Consider the following 23,887-nt stretch of genomic DNA (forward strand, 5'->3'; position numbering starts at 1 on the left):
TACTGTTCTGTATCTGGTCTACTACTGTTCTGTATATAGTCCACTACCCTTCTGTAGCTAGTCTACTGCTGTTCTGTTTCTGTATCTAGTCTACTACTGTTCTGTATCTAGTCTACTACTGTTCTGTTTCTGTATCTAGTTTTCTACAGTTCTGTATCTCTTCTACTACTCTTCTGTATCCAGTCTACTACTGTTCTGTATCTGGTCTACTACTGTCCTGTTTCTAGTCTACTACTCTTCTGTATCTAGTCTACTACTGTTCTGTATACAGTCCACCAGCCTTCTGTATCTAGTCTACTACGGGTTTGTTTCTGTATCTAGTCTACTATTGTTCTGTATCTAGTCTACTACTGTTCTGTTTCTATATCTACTCTACTACTGTTCTGTTTCTATATCTAGTCTACTACTGTTCTGTTTCTGTATCTAGTCTACTACTGTTCTGTATCTAGTCTACTGCTGTTCTGTTTGTGTATTTAGTTTACTACTGTTCTGTTAGTGTATCTAGTTTACTACTGTTCTGTTTCTATATCTAGTCTACTACTGTTCTGTTTCTATATCTAGTCCTACTACTGTTCTGTTTCTGTATCTAGTCTACTACTGTTCTGTATCTGGTCTACTACTGTTCTGTATCTGGTCTACTACTGTTCTGTATATAGTCCACTACCCTTCTGTAGCTAGTCTACTGCTGTTCTGTTTCTGTATCTAGTCTACTACTGCTCTGTTTCTGTATCTAGTCTACTACTGTTCTGTATCTCTTCTACTACTCTTCTGTATCCAGTCTACTACTGTTCTGTATCTGGTCTACTACTGTTCTGTTTCTGTATCTAGTCTACTACTGTTCTGTATCTAGTCTACTACTGTTCTGTATATAGTCTACTACTAACTAGTCTACTACTGTTCTGTTTCTAGTCTACTACGCTTCTGTATCTAGTTTACTACTATCTAGTTTACTACTGTTCTGCTTCTGTATCTAGTCTACTACTGTTCTGTTTCTATATCTAGTCTACTACTGTTCTGTTTGTGTATTTAGTTTACTACTGTTCTGTTAGTGTATCTAGTTTACTACTGTTCTGTTTCTATATCTAGTCTACTACTGTTCTGTTTCTATATCTAGTCCTACTACTGTTCTGTTTCTGTATCCAGTCTACTACTGTTCTGTATCTGGTCTACTACTGTTCTGTATATAGTCCACTACCCTTCTGTAGCTAGTCTACTGCTGTTCTGTTTCTGTATCTAGTCTACTACTGCTCTGTTTCTGTATCTAGTCTACTACTGTTCTGTATCTCTTCTACTACTCTTCTGTATCCAGTCTACTACTGTTCTGTATCTGGTCTACTACTGTTCTGTTTCTGTATCTAGTCTACTACTGTTCTGTTTCTTTATCTAGTCTACTACTGTTCTGTATCTAGTCTACTACTGTTCTGTATATAGTCTACTACTAACTAGTCTACTACTGTTCTGTATCTAGTTTACTACTATCTAGTTTACTGTTCTGTTTCTGTATCTAGTCTACTACGGTTCTGTATCTAGTCTACTACTGTTCTGTTTCTGTATCTAGTCTACTACTGTTCTGTATCTAGTCTACTACTGTTCTGTTTCTGTATTTAGTTTACTACTGTTCTGTTAGTGTATCTTGTCTACTACTGTTCTGTTTCTGTATCTAGTCTACTACTGTTCTGTATCTCTTCTACTACTCTTCTGTATCCAGTCTACTACTGTTCTATATCTGGTCTACTACTGTTCTGTATCTGGTCTACTACTGTTCTGTATCTAGTCTACTACTGTTCTGTATCTAGTCTACTACTGTTCTGTATATAGTCCACTACCCTTCTGTATCTAGTCTACTGCTGTTCTGTTTCTGTATCTAGTCTACTACTGTTCTGTATCTAGTCTACTACTGTTCTGTTTCTGTATCTAGTTTTCTACAGTTCTGTATCTCTTCTACTACTCTTCTGTATCCAGTCTACTACTGTTCTGTATCTGGTCTACTACTGTCCTGTTTCTAGTCTACTACTCTTCTGTATCTAGTCTACTACTGTTCTGTATATAGTCCACCAGCCTTCTGTATCTAGTCTACTACGGGTTTGTTTCTGTATCTAGTCTACTACTGTTCTGTATCTAGTCTACTACTGTTCTGTTTCTATATCTAGTCTACTACTGTTCTGTTTCTGTATCTAGTCTACTACTGTTCTGTATCTAGTCTACTGCTGTTCTGTTTGTGTATTTAGTTTACTACTGTTCTGTTAGTGTATCTAGTTTACTACTGTTCTGTTTCTATATCTAGTCTACTACTGTTCTGTTTCTGTATCTAGTCTACTACTGTTCTGTATCTAGTCTACTGCTGTTCTGTTTGTGTATTTAGTTTACTACTGTTCTGTTAGTGTATCTAGTTTACTACTGTTCTGTTTCTGTATCTAGTCTACTACTGTTCTGTTTCTGTATCTAGTCTACTACTGTTCTGTATCTCTTCTACTACTCTTCTGTATCCAGTCTACTACTGTTCTGTACCTGATCTACTACTGTTCTGTATATAGTCCACTACCCTTCTGTAGCTAGTCTACTGCTGTTCTGTTTCTGTATCTAGTCTACTACTGTTCTGTATCTAGTCTACTACTGCTCTGTTTCTGTATCTAGTCTACTACTGTTCTGTATCTCTTCTACTACTCTTCTGTATCCAGTCTACTACTGTTCTGTATCTGGTCTACTACTGTTCTGTTTCTGTATCTAGTCTACTACTGTTCTGTTTCTTTATCTAGTCTACTACTGTTCTGTATCTAGTCTACTACTGTTCTGCATATAGTCTACTACTAACTAGTCTACTACTGTTCTGTTTCTAGTCTACTACGCTTCTGTATCTAGTTTACTACTATCTAGTTTACTACTGTTCTGCTTCTGTATCTAGTCTACTACTGTTCTGTTTCTATATCTAGTCTGCTACTGTTCTGTTTCCAGTCTACTCCGCTTCTGTATCTAGTCTACTACTGTTCTGTTTCTAGTCTACTACGCTTCTGTATCTAGTTTACTACTATCTAGTTTACTACTGTTCTGCTTCTGTATCTAGTTTACTACTGTTCTGTCTCTGTATCTAGTCTACTACTCTTCTGTTTCTATATCTAGTCTACTACTGTTCCGTTTCTGTATCTAGTCTACTACTGTTCTGTTTCTGTATCGAGTCTACTACTTTTCTGTATCTATTCTACTACTCTTCAGTATCCAGTCTACTACTGTTCTGTATATAGTCCACTACCCTTCTGTGTATCTAGTCTACTGCTGTTCTGTTTCTGTATCTAGTCTACTACTGTTCTGTTTCTGTATTTAGTTTACTACTGTTCTGTATCCAGTCAACTACTGTTCTGTATCTAGTCTACTACTGTTCTGTTTCTGTATCTAGTCTACTACTGTTCTGTTTCTGTATCTAGTCTACTACTGTTCTGTTTCTGTATCTAGTCTACTACTGTTCTGTTTCTTTATCTAGTCTACTACTGTTCTGTATCTAGTCTACTACTGTTCTGTATATAGTCTACTACTAACTAGTCTACTACTGTTCTGTTTCTAGTCTACTACGCTTCTGTATCTAGTTTACTACTATCTAGTTTACTACTGTTCTGCTTCTGTATCTAGTCTACTACTGTTCTGTCTCTGTATCTAGTCTACTACTGTTTTGTTTCTATATCTAGTCTACTACTGTTCTGTTTCTAGTCTACTCCGCTTCTGTATCTAGTCTACTACTGTTCTGTTTCTAGTCTACTACGCTTCTGTATCTAGTTTACTACTATCTAGTTTACTACTGTTCTGCTTCTGTATCTAGTCTACTACTGTTCTGTCTCTGTATCTAGTCTACTACTCTTCTGTTTCTATATCTAGTCTACTACTGTTCCGTTTCTGTATCTAGTCTACTACTGTTCTGTTTCTGTATCGAGTCTACTACTTTTCTGTATCTATTCTACTACTCTTCAGTATCCAGTCTACTACTGTTCTGTATCTGGTCTACTACTGTTCTGTATCTGGTCTACTACTCTTCTGTATCTAGTCTACTACTGTTCTGTATATAGTCCACTACCCTTCTGTATCTAGTCTACTGCTCTTCTGTTTCTGTATCTAGTCTACTACTGTTCTGTTTCTGTATTTAGTTTACTACTGTTCTGTATCCAGTCTACTACTGTTCTGTATCTAGTCTACTACTGTTCTGTTTCTGTATCTAGTCTACTACTGTTCTGTTTCTGTATCTAGTCTACTACTGTTCTGTTTCTGTATCTAGTCTACTACTGTTCTGTATCTAGTCTACTACTGTTCTGTATATAGTCCACTACCCTTCTGTATCTAGTCTACTGCTGTTCTGTTTCTGTATCTAGTCTACTACTGTTCTGTTTCTGTATCTAGTCTACTACTGTTCTGTATCTCTTCTACTACTCTTCTGTATCCGGTCTACTACTCTTCTGTATCTAGTCTACTACTGTTCTGTTTCTGTTTCTAGTCTACTACGCTTCTGTATCTAGTCTACTACTATCTAGTCTACTACTGTTCTGTTTCTAGTCTACTACGCTTCTGTATCTAGTTTACTACTGGTCTGCTTCTGTATCTAGTCTACTGTTCTGGTTTCTGTATCTAGTCTACTACTATCTAGTCTACTACTGTTCTGTTTCTAGTCTACTACGCTTCTGTATCTAGTTTACTACTGGTCTGCTTCTGTATCTAGTCTACTGTTCTGGTTTCTGTATCTAGTCTACTACTATCTAGTCTACTACTGTTCTGTTTCTAGTCTACTATGCTTCTGTATCTAGTTTACTACTGGTCTGCTTCTGTATCTAGTCTACTGTTCTGTTTCTGTATCTAGTTTACTACTGGTCTGCTTCTGTATCTAGTCTACTGTTCTGTTTCTGTATCTAGTCTACTACTGTTCTGTTTCTATATCTAGTCTACTACTGTTCTGTATCTCTACTACTACTCTTCTCTATCCAGTCTACTACTGTTCTGTATCTGGTCTACTACTGTTCTGTATATAGTCCACAACCCTTCTGTAGCTAGTCTACTGCTGTTCTGTTTCTGTATCTAGTCTACTACTGTTCTGTATCTAGTCTACTACTGCTCTGTTTCTGTATCTAGTCTACTACTGTTCTGTATCTCTTCTACTACTCTTCTGTATCCAGTCTACTACTGTTCTGTATCTGGTCTACTACTGTTCTGTTTCTGTATCTAGTCTACTACTGTTCTGTTTCTTTATCTAGTCTACTAATGTTCTGTATCTAGTCTACTACTGTTCTGTATATAGTCTACTACTAACTAGTCTACTACTGTTCTGTTTCTAGTCTACTACGCTTCTGTATCTAGTTTACTACTATCTAGTTTACTACTGTTCTGCTTCTGTATCTAGTCTACTACTGTTCTGTCTCTGTATCTAGTCTACTACTGTTCTGTTTCTATATCTAGTCTACTACTGTTCTGTTTCTAGTCTACTCCGCTTCTGTATCTAGTCTACTACTGTTCTGTTTCTAGTCTACTATGCTTCTGTATCTAGTTTACTACTATCTAGTTTACTACTGTTCTGCTTCTGTATCTAGTCTACTACTGTTCTGTCTCTGTATCTAGTCTACTACTCTTCTGTTTCTATATCTAGTCTACTACTGTTCCGTTTCTGTATCTAGTCTACTACTGTTCTGTTTCTGTATCGAGTCTACTACTTTTCTGTATCTATTCTACTACTCTTCAGTATCCAGTCTACTACTGTTCTGTATCTGGTCTACTACTGTTCTGTATCTGGTCTACTACTGTTCTGTATCTAGTCTACTACTGTTCTGTATATAGTCCACTACCCTTCTGTATCTAGTCTACTGCTGTTCTGTTTCTGTATCTAGTCTACTACTGTTCTGTTTCTGTATCTAGTCTACTACTGTTCTGTATCCAGTCTACTACTGTTCTGTATCTAGTCTACTACTGTTCTGTTTCTGTATCTAGTTTACTACTGTTCTGCTTCTGTATCTAGTCTACTACTGTTCTGTCTCTGTATCTAGTCTACTACTGTTATGTTCCTATATCTAGTCTACTACTGTTCTGTTTCTAGTCTACTCCGCTTCTGTATCTAGTCTACTACTGTTCTGTTTCTAGTCTACTACGCTTCTGTATCTAGTTTACTACTATCTAGTTTACTACTGTTCTGTTTCTATATCTAGTCTACTACTGTTCCGTTTCTGTATCTAGTCTACTACTGTTCTGTTTCTGTATCGAGTCTACTACTTTTCTGTATCTATTCTACTACTGTTCCTTTTCTGTATTTAGTTTACTACTGTTCTGTTTCTCTCTAGTCTACTACTGTTCTGTTTCTCTATCTAGTCTACTACTGTTCTGTATCTCTTCTACTACTCTTCTGTATCCAGTCTACTACTGTTCTGTATCTTGTCTACTACTGTTCTGTATCTGGTCTACTACTCTTCTGTATCTAGTCTACTACTGTTCTGTATATAGTCCACTACCCTTCTGTATCTAGTCTACTGCTGTTCTCTTTCTGTATCTAGTCTACTACTGTTCTGTTTCTGTATTTTAGTTTACTACTGTTCTGTATCCAGTCTACTACTGTTCTGTATCTAGTCTACTACTGTTCTGTTTCTGTATCTAGTCTACTACTGTTCTGTTTCTGTATCTAGTCTACTACTGTTCTGTATCTAGTCTACTACTGTTCTGTATATAGTCCACTACCCTTCTGTATCTAGTCTACTGCTGTTCTGTTTCTGTATCTTGTCTACTACTGTTCTGTTTCTGTATCTAGTCTACTACTGTTCTGTATCTCTTCTACTACTGTTCTGTTTCTATTCTACTACTCTTCTGTATCTAGTCTACTGCTGTTCTGTTTCTGTATCTAGTCTACTACTGTTCTGTATCTAGTCTACTACTGTTCTGTTTCTTTATCTAGTCTACTACTGTTCTGTATCTAGTCTACTACTGGTCTGTATATAGTCTACTACTAACTAGTCTACTACTGTTCTGTTTCTAGTCTACTACGCTTCTGTATCTAGTTTACTACTATCTAGTTTACTACTGTTCTGCTTCTGTATCTAGTCTACTACTGTTCTGTCTCTGTATCTGTCTACTACTGTTATGTTCTATATCTAGTCTACTACTGTTCTGTTTCTAGTCTACTCCGCTTCTGTATCTAGTCTACTACTGTTCTGTTTCTAGTCTACTACGCTTCTGTATCTAGTTTACTACTATCTAGTTTACTACTGTTCTGTTTCTATATCTAGTCTACTACTGTTCCGTTTCTGTATCTAGTCTACTACTGTTCTGTTTCTGTATCGAGTCTACTACTTTTCTGTATCTATTCTACTACTGTTCCTTTTCTGTATTTAGTTTACTACTGTTCTGTTTCTCTCTAGTCTACTACTGTTCTGTTTCTCTATCTAGTCTACTACTGTTCTGTATCTCTTCTACTACTCTTCTGTATCCAGTCTACTACTGTTCTGTATCTTGTCTACTACTGTTCTGTATCTGGTCTACTACTCTTCTGTATCTAGTCTACTACTGTTCTGTATATAGTCCACTACCCTTCTGTATCTAGTCTACTACTGTTCTGTTTCTGTATTTTAGTTTACTACTGTTCTGTATCCAGTCTACTACTGTTCTGTATCTAGTCTACTACTGTTCTGTTTCTGTATCTAGTCTACTACTGTTCTGTTTCTGTATCTAGTCTACTACTGTTCTGTTTCTGTATCTAGTCTACTACTGTTCTGTATCTAGTCTACTACTGTTCTGTATATAGTCCACTACCCTTCTGTATCTAGTCTACTGCTGTTCTGTTTCTGTATCTAGTCTACTACTGTTCTGTTTCTGTATCTAGTCTACTACTGTTCTGTATCTCTTCTACTACTCTTCTGTATCGGTCTACTACTCTTCTGTATCTAGTCTACTACTGTTCTGTTTCTGTTTCTAGTCTACTACGCTTCTGTATCTAGTCTACTACTATCTAGTCTACTACTGTTCTGTTTCTAGTCTACTACGCTTCTGTATCTAGTTTACTACTGGTCTGCTTCTGTATCTAGTCTACTGTTCTGGTTTCTGTATCTAGTCTACTACTATCTAGTCTACTACTGTTCTGTTTCTAGTCTACTACGCTTCTGTATCTAGTTTACTACTGGTCTGCTTCTGTATCTAGTCTACTGTTCTGGATTCTGTATCTAGTCTACTACTATCTAGTCTACTACTGTTCTGTTTCTAGTCTACTATGCTTCTGTATCTAGTTTACTACTGGTCTGCTTCTGTATCTAGTCTACTGTTCTGTTTCTGTATCTAGTCTACTACTGTTCTGTTTCTGTATCTAGTCTACTACTGTTCTGTATCTCTTCTACTACTCTTCTGTATCCAGTCTACTACTGTTCTGTATCTGGTCTACTACTGTTCTGTTTCTGTTTCTACTCTACTACTCTTCTGTATCTAGTCTACTACTGTTCTGTTTCTGTTTCTAGTCTACTACGCTTCTGTATCTAGTCTAGTACTATCTAGTCTACTACTGTTCTGTTTCTAGTCTACTACGCTTCTGTATCTAGTTTACTACTGGTCTGCTTCTGTATCTAGTCTACTGTTCTGTTTTCTGTATCTAGTCTACTACTGTTCTGTTTCTAGTCTACTCCGCTTCTGTATCTGGTCTACTACTATCTAGTCTACTACTGTTCTGTTTCTTGTCTACTACGCTTCTGTATCTAGTTTACTACTGGTCTGCTTCTGTATCTAGTCTACTGTTCTGTTTTCTGTATCTAGTCTACTACTATCTAGTCTACTACTGTTCTGTTTCTAGTCTAGTCCGCTTCTGTATCTAGTCTACTACTATCTAGTCTACTACTGTTCTGTTTCTATATCTAGTCTACTACTGTTCTGTTTCTGTATCTAGTCTACTACTGTTCTGTTTCTGTATCTAGTCTACTACTGTTCTGTTTCTGTATCTAGTCTACTACTGTTCTGTTTCTGTATCTAGTGTACTACTGTTCTGTATCTTGTCTACTACTGTTCTGTTTCTGTATCTAGTCTACTACTGTTCTGTTTCTAGTCTACTCCGCTTCTGTATCTAGTCTACTACTATCTAGTCTACTACTGTTCTGTTTCTAGTCTACTTGGTTTCTGTATCTAGTTTACTACTGTTCTGCTTCTGTATCTTGTCTACTGTTCTGGTTTCTGTCTATATTCCCTCTTCTTCCTTTTCCTTTCCTATCTGCTTCTTCCTTCATTCTGTGTCTGTCAGAGCAAACTCTCCATGGTTCTGATTTCCATGGTTCTGATTTATGTGTGTGTGTGTGTGTTTGTGTGCGCGCAAGTTGGAGAAAACATTTTGACTTACACCACATGTATTGAAACTCCAATTCCATCATCTTCTTTCAGGTTGCCTTAACAGTCTATGACTGTCATACAGTATACACTTTTAGTTTTTGTTGTCCTAGTCCTCCTGGCTAAAATGCTTGCTCACTAGCCTAACTTCCTTACATTGGCAACAATGAGCCAGCTCGTTAACTTTTGCCTACTTACTACTTCTAGCTACACAATGCATGAATGTATGGTTGGATCAGAATCGCCACTTTAACCTCTCTAAGTTATGTGGGACGCTAGTGTCCCGTCTGGCCAACATCCAGTGAGGTTGCAGAGCGCCAAATTCAATTACAGAAATGCTCATTATAAAAAACAAAGCATATTTTTACATAGGTTTAAAGATTAACTTCTTGTTAAACCAACCCCAGTATCATACTTATAAAATGCTTTTCGGCGAAAGCATACCTATCCCAGAATATACCTAGCCCAGAACATAGCTCATTTGACAAATGATTACAAACAGTCAAGCAGAAGCTTTACAAAACTCAGAAATAGAGATAAAATTAATCCCATACCTTTGATCTTCATATGGTGGCAATCAGAAGACATTCATTTACTCAATAAATGTTCCTTTTGTTTGATGAAGTCTCCTTATATCCAAAAACCTCCGTTTTGTTAATGCGTTTTCTTCAGTAATCCACAGGCTCAAACGCAGTCACAACAATCAGACAAAAAAATCTAAATTGTATCCTTAAAGTTCATAGAAACATGTCAAACAATGTTTATGTTCAAGCCTCAGGTTGTATTTTAGCCTAAATGATCTATCATATTTCAACCGGACAATAACGTTGTCAATATAAAAGGTAAACAAGAAATGCACATGCGCCTGAAAAACTCTGAGTCACTTTAGGATCCACTCGTTCAGACTGGTCTTACTCCCTCATTTATAAGAAGCCCGAACGATTTATAAAGACTGTTGACATCTAGTGGAAGGCATAGGAACTGTAAATGGAGTCCTAAGTCATTGGATACGGTAATTGCATTGAATAGAAAACTACAAACCCCCCCAAAAAAAGACTTCCTGAATGGATTTTTCTCGGGTTTTCGCCTGCTAAATCTCTGTTATACTCAGACACTATTATTACTATTACAGACACTATTATAACAGTTTTGGAAACGTGAGAGTGTTTTCTATCCAAATCTACCAGTTATATGCATATCATATCTTCTGGGCCCGAGTAGCAGGCCGTTTAATTTGGGCATGCTTGTCATCCAAAATTCTGAATGCAGCCCCCTACCCTAGAGAGGTTAATCATTGGCCAGTACAGAGAACTAAGTAAAACCCGAAGTCCAATCCCTAGCTCCATCCATGGATAATTTAGGAAATGGCTAATTGTAGCAAGCTAGCATCTGGAGGACAACCACACAAGGAGATGCAACAATTCAAGTTGTTTCTGTCAATGACATTTTGCTTTTGATTTGGTGTGATTGGTGTTAATCCAAATCCAAACTGGCTTCCATTGACACTTTCTTTGGTGCGCCAGGACCATTTACATATGAGTACACTTAGTATGCCTTGATTTGATTTGATTTGAAAGCTGATTGGCTTTTGTTTTATACTTTTTGTACCTGTTTCCTCCAGCATCTTCACAAGGTCCTTTGCTGTCGTTCTGGGATTGATTTGCACTTTTCGCACCAAAGTACGTTCATCTCTAGGAGACAGAACGCATCTCCGTCCTGAGCGGTATGATGTCTGCGTGGTTCCATGGTGTTTATTCTTGCGTACTACTGTTTGTACCTTCAGGGGTTTGGAAATTGCTCCCAAGGATGAACCAGACTTGTGGAGGTCTACAGATTTTTTTCTGGTGTCTTGGCTGATTTATTTTGATTTTCCCATGATGTCAAGCAAAGAGGCACTGAGTTTGAAGGTAGGCATTGAAATACATCCACAGTTACACCTCAATTTGACTCAAATTATGTCAATTAGCCTAACAGAAGCTTCTAAAGACATGACATACTTTTTCTGGAATTTTCCAAGCTGTTTGCAAATAAATTCATTAAAAATTCTACAATGTGATTTTCTGGATTTTTGTTCTCATTTTGTCTGTCATAGTTGAAGTGTACCTATGATGAAAATTACAGGCCTCTCATCTTTTTAAGTGGGAGAACTTGCACAATTGGTGGCTGACTAAATACTTTTTTGCCCCACTGTATGTGAATAAACCATGAAGGTGTGTGTTGTCTTTGATTGACTATTGTGAGGCACGGGAGTGATTCAACTTTAATCAGTAGGTGAGAGGGAATTGTGCTTATAAGGCCTAAACGATCTGCTCCCCTCTCTTAGCCTTTACACACATGCACACCACGGCACCCCACCCTGCTATGAATAAATATTGATGTCAGTAATGTATCAGGGAGGTGTGCGTGTCTTCACTACAACAGACCTCTACATCCCATCTCCACAGTAGGTCCCTGTGTGGGGGGACAAACCTGAATCACCCTGGTGATTTGGCAGTTAAAACTGTGTATGTCTGTGCCTGCAGTCATTCCATATTCTGATTGGTTTTTCGGGAGGATGATGGGGCCTCTCGCTCTATCTCTCACCCCTCTGCATTCCTCTTATCTCTCACACACTTGCTCCATCTCCTTACCCTTTTATCTCTGTCTCCCGCTCCATGCTGTGAAGCCGACAGTTCCTTGGCATGCCTAGGTGTGGTTGTCTCATGCGAGACCCTTGTTTCCAGACATTCTCTTCTCTTCTTACTCCTCCTTTCTCACTATATCCTTATATTTCTCTCAGGTGAGTTGGGCAGTGTTAGACTGGGAGGGAGGCGAAGACTGGTATGGGGGCAGGGTTTTTCTCCAGCCAAGCAGCAACAGAACTGTTCTTGTCCTCTGTCTCTCGATCTCTCTCTCCCCCTCTCTCTCTCCTCCTTCTCTCCCATCTCTCACTTCCTCTCTCTCTCTCTCTCACCTCCCTCTCTCTTCCCCATCTCCTCTCTCTCCCTTTCCTCTCTCTCCTCTCTCTCGTATTCACTCACTCCTTTCACTACCCTTTTATTTTACTTGTCTTAACGAGGTTGTCAAAACTCTGCTAGAGTACTGGAGTCCAAAAAGACCACTGAAAACTCTTCTACATTACTGGAGTCCATATAGAAACTAACATACATTACCACTGAAAACTCTGCTACAATTCTGGAGCCCTTATAGAAGCTAACATACTTTACCACTGAAAAGTTGGATGAAAGTTGCATAAATGTTGGTGAGCATTGCATTCACCCTGAGTAAAGTTGCCCAATAAATATATAATGCCTTTTAAATAAGTAATATTTCTCTCAAAAATATGCCTGGAAATGTTCAAGAAGTCCTTCAAGATCAGTCCAAAAGTATGACTTTTATTTTTTAAGTATGTCTGTGAATATTAATTTGATTTTAGAGTCTGTAGACAGAAATAAAATTGTCCAATCACAATGTGGTGAATGAATGAACCAACCAATCATGGACTGTGACATTGCTGTGTGCATGCATCCTTATCTGCTGAATGCACGTTGCTGTGTCGTGTTTACTTTTACAGATTGACATTTTTTTGCAAGTTAGATAAGAGCAAACTCTTATTTACAGTGACGGCCTACTATGTGATATTATGGCATATTATGTGAAATGACTGGACCGCAATGTTAAAATTAGTAAACCGAGTGCCACTCTATAATTTTGCCGATAGTGGCAGATAGATGGATCAAATATGTTGTCTTGTGGTCATAGGTCGTAGTTAGATGCTTACATGCCTTTTATCTGTTGCCCAGATTCTGTATTCAGAAAGTGTCTTAGAGTAGCAGTTCTGATCTAGGATATGTGCTTGAGAGAGACATGTTGAACAAGAAGGATTACTCCTATTAATCATCTACAATAATATTAAGAACTTGATTATTAAAACATATCATGGCACTTCTTCTTGGATTTCCAAATGTCTCTATTTACTGAGAGAAACAAGAGATGGTCAATGTACTTCTATTATTAGTCTATTATGCTTGTGTGCTTTATATTCAGTTGAGCCATGAATGATACACGAATGTAAAACCTAGAAATGGATATTAGTGTAATTACTGTATAAAACTTGTTTTTATTCATCAACTTTTCAGACAACAAAAAAAGTGAATAATCGAAACAGAAATGAAGGCATCGCAATAGTTCAGTTCAGTTCAAACTTTATTGTACCCAAATGGAAATGTGTTTTCAGGCGAGGTTCACTGATTAAAAAATACACACCATATACTGACAGCAACAACAATGTCTTTCAGTTGAACATCAGGGGCATTTTAACAACATTATAACAAAATAACACCATTATAGTTTAACTTATCGTTACTGTGTTTCTATGGTTTCAGTATAACTATGAGGGTAATGACATCAGTGACCTGCCCGTGGACCTATCTGTGGTGTGGAACGGCAACTTTGTCATCGACAACCCCTTCAACATCCAAGGTAAGCACTAGGCTTTAGCTCAGAGGGGTAAGCACTCTCTTGTTATACAGCAAATGGTTCGTTGAACAACACTCATGATCTGAAGGCTTGTGTTGGCTCCCCAAGCAAATGCCTGGGCTTTAGCTCAGAGGGTTAACACAGTCTTGTGGTATGCCAGAAGAATTTTCTATCACTTATTGTCACTGCTTGCCTGATGTGTTGTGGAAGCTTCACTTAACCAAGGCACTCTAGCCACATGAGTAAACGGCCACAGAGAGGGCAGTAGCATGGAGATTGAGTTTTATGTAAGCTACCACTGCATGTTAAACAATTTATAGTGTGACCAAAAAGGGCTAGGGAAAGCTAAGTCTGGAAGTGATATTCTGGCTTTGACACGCTATATCGTTCAAATATACTTTCTAAATAGCTGGTTAAGTTTCCGCCATGGTAAAATACAACTGTGTGGATGGAAACTGTGTGGATGGCAACTGTGTTGCATGTGTAAAATTGATTCGAAACTACAGTGCCATACAGTCCTTGTGTGTGATTTAGAAAGGCAATAGTGCATGCACATGTTATACACACACACACACACACACACACACACACACACACACACACACACACACACACACACACACACACACACACACACACACACACACACACACACACACACACACACACACACACACACACACACACACACACACACACACACACACACACACACACGCGCGCACACACACACACACATATACTCACAGCCTAAGGACTAGACAGTCACTTTACACTCTTGTGATGTCTTCACTTGTTTAAACTCAATTACTGAGGCAGCAAGTAGATGTGTGTGTGTACATGTGTGCATGCCTTCATGTGTTTGTGCATTCAGAAAGTATTCAGGCCCCTGGACTTTTTCCACATTTTGTTACGTTACAGCCTTATTCTAAAATGGATTTTTAAAAACATTTTCCCTCATCAATGTACACTCAATACGTTGCAAAATGTACAAAGCAAAATCAGTTTTTTATGAATGTTGGCAAATTTAAAAAACTGAAATATAACATTTACATAAGTTTTCAGACCCTTTTCTCAGTACTTTGTTGAAGCATATTTGCAAGCAATTAAAGCCTCAAGTCTTCTTGGGCATGACGCCACAACCTTGGCACACCTGTATTTGAGGAGTTTCTCCCGTTCTTCTCTGCAGATCCTCTCGAGCTCTGTCTGCTTGGATTGGGAGAGTCGCTGCACAGCTATTTTCAGGTCTCCAAAGATGTTTGATCGGGTTCAAGTCCGCGCTCTGGCTGGGCCACACAAGGACATTGAGACTTGTCCCGAAGCCACTCCTGCGTGGTCTTGGCAGTGTGCTTAGGGTCGTTGTCCTGTTCGAAGTTGAACCCCAGTCTGAGGTCCTGAGTGCTCTGGAACAGGTTTTCATCAAGGATCACTCTGTAACTTTCCCTCTCCGGACTAGTCTCCCAGTCCCTGCCGCTGTAAACACATCCCCCTGTATGATGCTGCCACCACCATGCTTCACCGTAGGGATGGTGCCAGGTTTCCTCCAGTCGTGACGCTTGACATTCAGACCAAATGGTTCTATCTTGGTTTCATCAGACCAGAGAATCTTGTTTCTCATGGTCTGAGTCCTTTAGTGCCTTTTGGCAAACTCCAAGCAGGCTGTCATGTGCCTTTTACTGAGGATTGGCTATCGTCTGGCCACTCTACCATAAAGGCATGATTGGTGGAGTGCTGCAGAGATGGCTGTTCTTCTGGAAGGTTCTCCCATCTCCACAGAGGAACTCTGGAGGTCTGTCAAAGTGACCATCAGGTTCTTGGTCACCTCCCTGACCAAGGCCCTTCTCCCCTGATTGCTCAGTTTGCCTGGGCGGCCTGCTCTAGAAAGAGTCTTGGTGGTTCCAAACTTCTTCCATTTAAGAATGATGGAGGCCACTGTGGTGTTGGGGTTCTTCAATCTTTTTGGTACCCTTCCCCAGATCTGTGCCTCAACACAATCCTGTCTCGGACCTCACTGTTCGGTTTTTGCTCTGACATGCACTGTCAGCTGTGGGACCTTATATAGTCCGTTGTGTGCCTTTCCAAATCATGTCCAATCAATTGAAGTTACCACAGGTGAACTCCAATAAGGTTGTAGAAACATCAAGGATGTTCAGTGGAAACAGGATGCACATGAGTCTCTTAGCAAAGAGTCTGAATACTTATGTAAATAAGTTATTTCTGTTTTTATTTTTAATACATTTGCAAATCATTCAGAAAACCTGTTTTCACTTTGTCATTATGGGGTATTGTGTGTAGATTGATAACATTTGTATATATTTAATTCATATTAGAATAAGGCTGTAACTTAAAACATTGGAAAAGGGGAAGGGGTCTGAATAGGTTCTGAATGCGCTGTACGTGTGTGTCTAGCGCACCAATCCAGAGACGGTGGATAGTGATTAAACACACAACTAGGGAGTAGGGAAAAAAATAAGTTTTCTTCCACGGATAATTACTAGTGAAATTGTGTAGCCATAAAAATGGCCAGCATTTTGCTGTTGTTGTCGCCATGGCAGCGGGGGGTTGTAAAAGCAGGGGCTTCTGCTGTGATGCAAGATATAAGATAATGTCACATTTAGGGAAATGTTTGCTAATGCCTCTGCAGCCAAAGCCCACCACAATACAGACCCAGACACAATGTACCAGAATGTCACAATGCCTGAGTAGTGAGTACAATGCATCTCAATATGGAGGATGGGTGGGGGTGGTGAGGAGTGGTTGAGTTGGGTAGTGTTAGACTGGTTGGGAGGGGGAGACTGGTATGGGGGCAGGGTTTTTCTCCAGCCAAGCAGACCGAGGACTAGAACTGGTCTCTCTGTCTCTCTCTCTGTGTCTCTCTCTCTGTGTCTCTCTGTCTCTGTCTTTGTCTCTCTGTCTTTGTCTCTCTGTCTCTGTTTCTCTCTCTCTCTCTCTCTCTCATCCTCATTTTAACTAAGATAACCATCTAATGGTGCTCCCTCGCTTAATCCCTGATATGTAAATGTAATTAAATCACTCATTTAGTATCATTTAATTGGCCCATGGTTGCTTTCAAGTTAAATCGTGACCAATGGGATTTGAGGGGCTGAAAACTATTCCTCTGTCAAATTCTTGCGGTCATTTGAAGTAGAGCTTCGCTTCAGTGCATATAAAAATGTTTAATTCAAAGCTGTCATCAAGGCAAAGGGTGGCTACTTTGAAGAATCTCAAATATAAAATATGTCTTGATTTGTTTAACACTTTTTTGGTTGCTACATGATTCCATATGTGTTATTTCATAGTTTTGATGTTTTCACTATTATTCTACAATGTAGAAAATAGTACAAATAATGAAAAACCCTTGAATGAGTAGGTGTGTCCAAACTTTTGACTGGTGTGTGTGTGTGTGTGTGTGTGTGTGTGTGTGTGTGTGTGTGTGCACTACCATTCAAAAGTTTGGGGTCACTTAGAAATGTCCTTGTTTTTGAAAGGAAAGCACATTTTTGTCCAATAAAATAACATCAAATTGATCAGAAATACAGTGTAGAAGTTGTTAATGTTGTTAATGACTATGTAGCAGGAAACGACTGAATTTTTATTGAATATCTACATAGGCATACAGAGGCCCATTGTCAGCAAACATCACTCTTGTGTAGGCTTACACATTTTGGGGATTATTCAGAGGTGGAAATATACGCATATTAATACCATTTCAATTGAGATGTTTTTTGCATTGGATATATTTGCCTTATCAAATGGAGACAGAAACATAAACATTTTACTTCATAATAAGTAGACATAATTGCAAATGATTAAATCCTTCCAATAGAAATAAAAACAATTTAGTTACGAATTTAACTTTAATAAAAAGAGTTGACTTTTCACATGGGAGAATTTCACTGAACACCAAAAGAAAGGGAATATTGAATGATCCCCAATGATCCATCGCAACTCCCAAAAATATTTTCAACAAAAACTGTAAAATGATACAGAAACTAAAGCTTTGGTTGTCTTCCTCTTAGGCTTCCATGAATTCTCCCTGAACCTCCTCAATGTCCAACTCTTGAACATCAGACTCTGAGGCCTCATCTTCACTGTCACTTTCCAACCTTGTTGAGGGTGGCTTGTTGTCAGGCTCAAAAAGACTCAAATTTGCCCGGATGGCGACCAATTTTTCAACCATTGTATTGGTCAGCCTGTTGCGTGCTTTGGTTTGTGTGTTCCCAAACAAGAACCAGTTGCGCTCTGAGGCGGCTGATGTTGGTGGGATTTGGTGGATGATGGAGGCAGCAGGGGAAAGAGCCTCAGATCCACAAAGTCCCTTCCACCAGGTGGCTGATGAGATATGTTGGCACGACTGCCATATTGCATCTCCATCCCAGAGCCCTTGCTTGGAAGTGTACTTTGCCAGACTGCCAAGAACCTTGCCCTCATCCAGGCCAAGATGGCGAGACACGGTAGTGATGACACCATAGGCCTTGTTGATCTCTGCACCAGACAGGATGCTCTTGTCAGCATACTTGGGGTCCAACATGTACACTGTGGGTGTATGGGCTTCAGGCAGAAGTCTTCACGCTTTTTGATGTATTTCAGAACTGCAGTTTCCTCTGCTTGGAACAACAGTGAAGTGGGCAGGGCAATATGGATTATTTTTCTTCTTACATCTGCAAATAGAGTCTGAACATCAGACAGGATGGCATTGTCTTCCTCAATCAGTGCAATAGCTGCTGCTATAGGTTTCAGGAGTTTCCGGCTGCTTACCACTCTCTCCCAAAATACATCATCCAGTAGGATCCTCTTGATGGGGCTGTCCATATCGGCAAACTGTAATATGGCCGTTTATTGGAGAGACTATATCCCCTCCAGGAGACTGTCAAACATGATGACAACACCACCCCAACGGGTGTTGCTGGTCGGCTAAAATGTGGTGCTCTTATTCTTCTCACTTTGCTTGGTGAGGTAGATTGCTGCTATAACTTGATGACCCTTCACATACCTAACCATTGCCTTGGCTCTCTTGTAGAGTGTATCCATTGTTTTCAGTGCCATGATGTCCTTGAGGAGCAGATTCAATGCATAAGCAGCACAGCCAATGGGTGTGATGTGAGGGTAGGACCATTGACTCGTTCCTCCATTGAGTCAACAAAAACTTCCAAGCAGCCTTCATGTTCACAGCATTGTCTGTCACCAGTGCAAATATCTTCTGTGGTCCAAGGTCATTGATGACTGCCTTCAGCTCATCTGCAATGTAAAAACTGGTGTGTCTGTTGTCCCTTGTGTCTGTGCTATTGTAGAGTACTGGTTGAGGGGTGGAGATGATGTAGTTAATTATTCATTGCCCACGAACATTTGACCACCCATCAGAGATGATTGCAATATGATCTCTATGATTTGCTTGACCTTCACTTGAACTTCAAATACACATTGCCTGTGAGCATCAGATGTGAACCAGTTGCTTACACAGCTTGAGCAAGACATTCATCAGCATTTCTCTGACTACATTCCTCAATTGAGTCTGGTTTCAGGAGGACCATGAGCCGTTGCTATCGATAAGGTGTCTGATTCATCATTTTCACCTCAAATAGAAGTAGAGGGATTTTTGTCAGAGGTTGCTTGTTGTGACCGCTGAGGGAACTTTATGCACTTGGCCAGATGATTCTGAATCTTTGTTGCATTCTTCACATATGATTTGGCACAGTATTTGCAAATGCACACAGCTTTTCCTTCTTCATGAGCTGCATTTGTGGATTCGATTACAGGCTCAAAATGGCCAGAAACTTTCTTCTGAAACTTGTCTATTCTTGTTCTGAGAAATCACAGCTATTCCATTCAAGAAATTGACAAGAAACTGAAGATCTCATACAATGCTGTGTACTACTCCCTTCACAGAACAGAGCAAACTGTCTCTAACCAGAATAGAAAGAGGAGTGGGAGGCCCCAGTGCACAACTGAGAAAGAGGACAAGTACATTAGAGTGTCTAGTTTGAGAAACAGACGCCTCACAAGTCCTCAACTGGCAGCTTAATAAATAGTACCCACAAAACACTAGTCTTAACGTCAACAGTGAAGAGGCGATTCAGGGATGCTGGCCTTCTAAGCTGAGTTCCTCTGTCCAGTGTCTGTGTTCTTTTGCCCATCTTAATCTTTTATTTTTATTGGCCAGTCTGAGATATGGCTTTGTCTTTGCAACTCTGCCTAGAAGGCCAGCATCCTGGAGTCGCCTCTTCACTGTTGACGTTAAGATTGATGGTTGCTGATAATATGCCTCTGTACGCCTATGTAGATTTTCCATTAAAAATCAGCCGCTTCCAGCTACAATAGTCATTTACAACATTAACTATGTCTATACTGTATTTCTGATCAATTTTATGTTATTTTAATGGACAAAAAATTTGCTTTTCTTTCATAAACAAGTACATTTCTATCAAAATGTTGAACAGTATTGTGTATTATGATTATTTTTTCTCGTTCAGGCTTCAACCCCTTGTCATATAAACACACATAAGACATGGATGAATGCATAGAATTGTAGGAAATTACCTTTTTAAAACAGCAACAACAAAAAATATCTCCCCTATGCAAAATGTGAGGAACTGCAGGAAATTAACTTTAAAGCTACAACATTTTATCTCTGCCAACACAAGTGGTGTGAACAGTTTTGGGTTGCATGGCTTGTGAGGTAGGGGTTTGTTACTTTGCCGATAAATTATATTATCCATCCGGACCTTTGCCAGCTAAATTTGTCTTACCGGAACTTGTTAAATATTACTTGTTTACCCCTGATCTATAAATGGCATTGTATGCTGTAGCATTAGTATTTCCCTTCACTGAAACTAAGGGACCGAGCCTGAACAATGAAAAACAGCACCAGACCATTATTCCTCATCCACCAAACTTTACAGTTAGCGCTATGCATTGGGGTAGGTAGCGTTCTCCTGGCATCCGCCAAACCCAGATTTGTCCGTCGAACTGCTAGATGGTGAAGCATCATTCTTCAGTCAGAGAACGTTGGTCCACTGCTCCAGAGTACAATTGCAGCTAACTTTACCCCACTCCAGATGCTTGGCATTGAGGTAATCTTAGGCTTGTGTGTAGCTGCTCGGTCATGGAAACCCATTTCAAGAAGCTCCAGACGAACAGTTATTGTGCTGACGTTGCTTCCAGAGGCAATTTGGAACTTGGTAGTGAGTGTTGCAACCGGGGTCAGACAATTTTAATGTGCTACCTGCTTAAGTACTGTGGTGGTGGTCCCATTCTGTGAGTTTGTATGGCCTACCACTTCGCGGCTGAGCGTTGCTCCTAGACATTTCCACTTCACAATAACAGCACTTTGATGGACTGACTTGTTGGAAAGGTGGCATCCTATGACGATGCAAGATTGAAAGTCACTGAGCTCTTCAGTAAGGCCATTCTACTGCCCATTTTTGTCTATGGAGATTGCATGGATGTGTGCTCGATTTTATACACCTGTCAGAAACGGGTGTGGCTGAAATAGCTGAATCCACTAATTTAAAGCGGTGTCCACATACCTTTGTATATATATTGTACACTGAGTGCACAAAACATTAGGAACACCTTCCTAAAATTGAGTTGAACTTCCCTTTCCCCTCAGAAAGGCCTCCGTTCATTGGGGCATAGACACAAAGTACCCATGTTGACTCCAAGGCTTCCCACAGTTGTCAAGTTGGCTGGATGGTAGACCTTTCTTTATACACACGAGAAACTGTTGAGCGTGAAAAACCCAGCAGTGTTGCAGTTCTTGAGACACCGAAACCGGTGTGCATGGCCCCCAACTACCATACCTCATTTAAAGGCACTTAAATATTTTGTCATGACAGTTCTCCCTCATTTGCACAGATACACAATCCATGTCTCAGTGTCTCAAGGCTTTGGGGGTTTCCGAGTGGCACATCGGTCTAAGGCACTGCATCTCAGTACTAGAGGAGTGAGTTTAAGTGAATTTTACAAGTGACATCAATAAGGGATCATAGATTTCACCTGGATTCACCTGGTCAGTCTATTATAAAAAGAGCAGGTGTTCCTAATGATTTTACACTCAGTGTATATACTTTTCTAGTCTAAATTTGTTTATGTTTATTTCTTGTGACTTGTGTGTGAATAGGGTTGGATGTGTCATTTCACGCTTTCAGCATGTTAACAAAAAACTCTCTCCCATTCTCCCTCTCCACCCCCCACACTCCTCTCTCCATCCCTCTTCCCTTTTTCTCCCCCTCCTCCCTCCCTCCCTCCCTCCAGCCCACCTGTACAAGTGCCCTGCTTTGAGGGACAGCTGTGGCATGTGTCTGAAGGCTGACCCCAGGTTTGAGTGTGGCTGGTGTGTCCAGGAGAAGAAGTGTTCTCTGAGGCAGGAGTGTGTCCCGCTGGAGAGTAGCTGGATGCATGCCACCACCGGCAACAGCCGCTGTGCCCACCCCAAGATCACCAAGGTACGGACGGGATGGGAAGGGTGATACTAGAGGGGGAATTTCTGTAGTAAGCTGAAGGTAGTTAAGTTTTCTATTGGAGTGAAGTTTCAAAGTGAATTTATATGAGGTATTGAAATCATGTGGATGAGACTGGGACAGTAGGGCGGTAGAGGACATGAAGAGAGCTAGACACAACAGAGACTGTATTGTCTCACAGATGGGAAGGACAGAGGAGGCAGTCTACGGGAGGGACATCACTGAGATGAGATGACTGATGAAGGGAAGCTGTGTGCGCGTGTGTTTTTGTTTTACTATCATTTTCGGCAATGTTACCGTGCGCAGCTCCCCTGGGTCTGCCGCACAGAATAAATATCAGCCCGCTCAGAGAAGCACGAGATTGAACTTCACTCAACTTTCTAGAGTTTTCCCCATTAGTTAATTAATATCTAAAAGTTTCCCTTTTACTGTTGGATTTGTGATCGAATCAATGCAGTATTAGCCACTTTCAATGCAACATACCGAAACAAAACGAAATATGCAAGACTTATTAGTATGCAAAACTAACTATGCAAGATATTTTGTTGAAGGCAGAACACATTGGGAGTAGGATTATATTGCATTAACACGCATGACTCAGCTCATACTCATAACCAATCACAGCTGCAGTAGGCTTATACTCTATGCAAATAGAACATTGCCATATATGGATCAGTGCCATTCACTTTGAACTGGACAGTTTTTACAGCATTAGCGGTCATGAATAGATGCGCTTGTTTTGAGATCAAAGCGAGAGTTGCATGTAGCCAAGTGTACACATTTAAGTGATAATGTCGGAGAAGCCGGTGTTTGGAGAATACATTGGCATGGGTGTTGTTAGGCCCTCGACTTCATCTTGGGATGCCAATATATCCTCCAAACACTGGCTGCTCGGGCATTATCACTTTTATACAACAGGTTATCAACATCTTCAAATAATGATTGACAAATGTTCATAAACAACTTTAGTTGGATTTAGTTACTGAGTGGCGCAGCGGTCTAAGTCACTGCATCTCAGTGCTAGAGGTGTCACTACAGACACCCTGGTTCTAATCCAGGCTGTATCACAACTGGAGGTGATTGGGAGTCCCATAGCGCGGTGCACAATTGGCCCAGTGTCATCCGGGTTTGGCCGGTGTAGGCCATAATTGTAAATAAGAATTTACTCTTAAATTACTTGCCTAGTTAAATAAAGGTGAAATAAAAATGTAAAAAAATGGTTGGATAAATGTTTTTCACAGTATCTCATCCTCATCCCGACACAAATCTAGGGTTGCTCCCCAGGCCGGCTGGTAATTCGTTCCATTGGTTAGTTCAAAATGTTCCATTGCCATATTGGCTGGCATTGTTCTTATCCCTTGTTTGCTAGTTCGCCAACTACAGCTAGCTTACAGTTACATAGTTCAAACAGTGCAGCCAGAATAACAGCAAAGTAGCTGCGTTTGCATTTGTTTAAGCTGTTTTCTTGTGACCTTTATTACACTGTTGTTCAGAGGAGCTAGCCAACACCACAGCTAACACAATAACTTCAAATTGAAGCTGGAAAGACTGCAAACTATAGTAGCTGCACTTTGCTTCGTTTGACCTTTTTTCAATTGGCTGTTTAAAAAATATATCCATAAAAATATGCCAGCTTATTCATGATTTCGACTGGCTGAGAAACG

The 23,887-nt window shown here is 39.8% G+C and overlaps 1 protein-coding gene across 2 annotated transcripts in view; it reads left to right on the plus strand.

Annotated features, from left to right (window-relative positions):
* The window catches only part of LOC135541445 (plexin-A1-like), a 402,887-nt gene that overhangs the window by 265,792 nt on the left and 113,208 nt on the right, over nucleotides 1-23,887 (plus strand). For both annotated transcript variants that reach the window (XM_064967699.1, XM_064967700.1), the window contains exons 11-12: nucleotides 13,671-13,767; nucleotides 22,018-22,208. In XM_064967699.1, coding sequence (XP_064823771.1) covers nucleotides 13,671-13,767; nucleotides 22,018-22,208 — 288 coding nt within the window. The remainder of the gene's footprint in view (nucleotides 1-13,670; nucleotides 13,768-22,017; nucleotides 22,209-23,887) is intronic.

This window comes from Oncorhynchus masou, chromosome 6, assembly GCF_036934945.1.
Source record: "Oncorhynchus masou masou isolate Uvic2021 chromosome 6, UVic_Omas_1.1, whole genome shotgun sequence".
NCBI classification, from domain to species: Eukaryota; Metazoa; Chordata; class Actinopteri; order Salmoniformes; family Salmonidae; genus Oncorhynchus; species Oncorhynchus masou.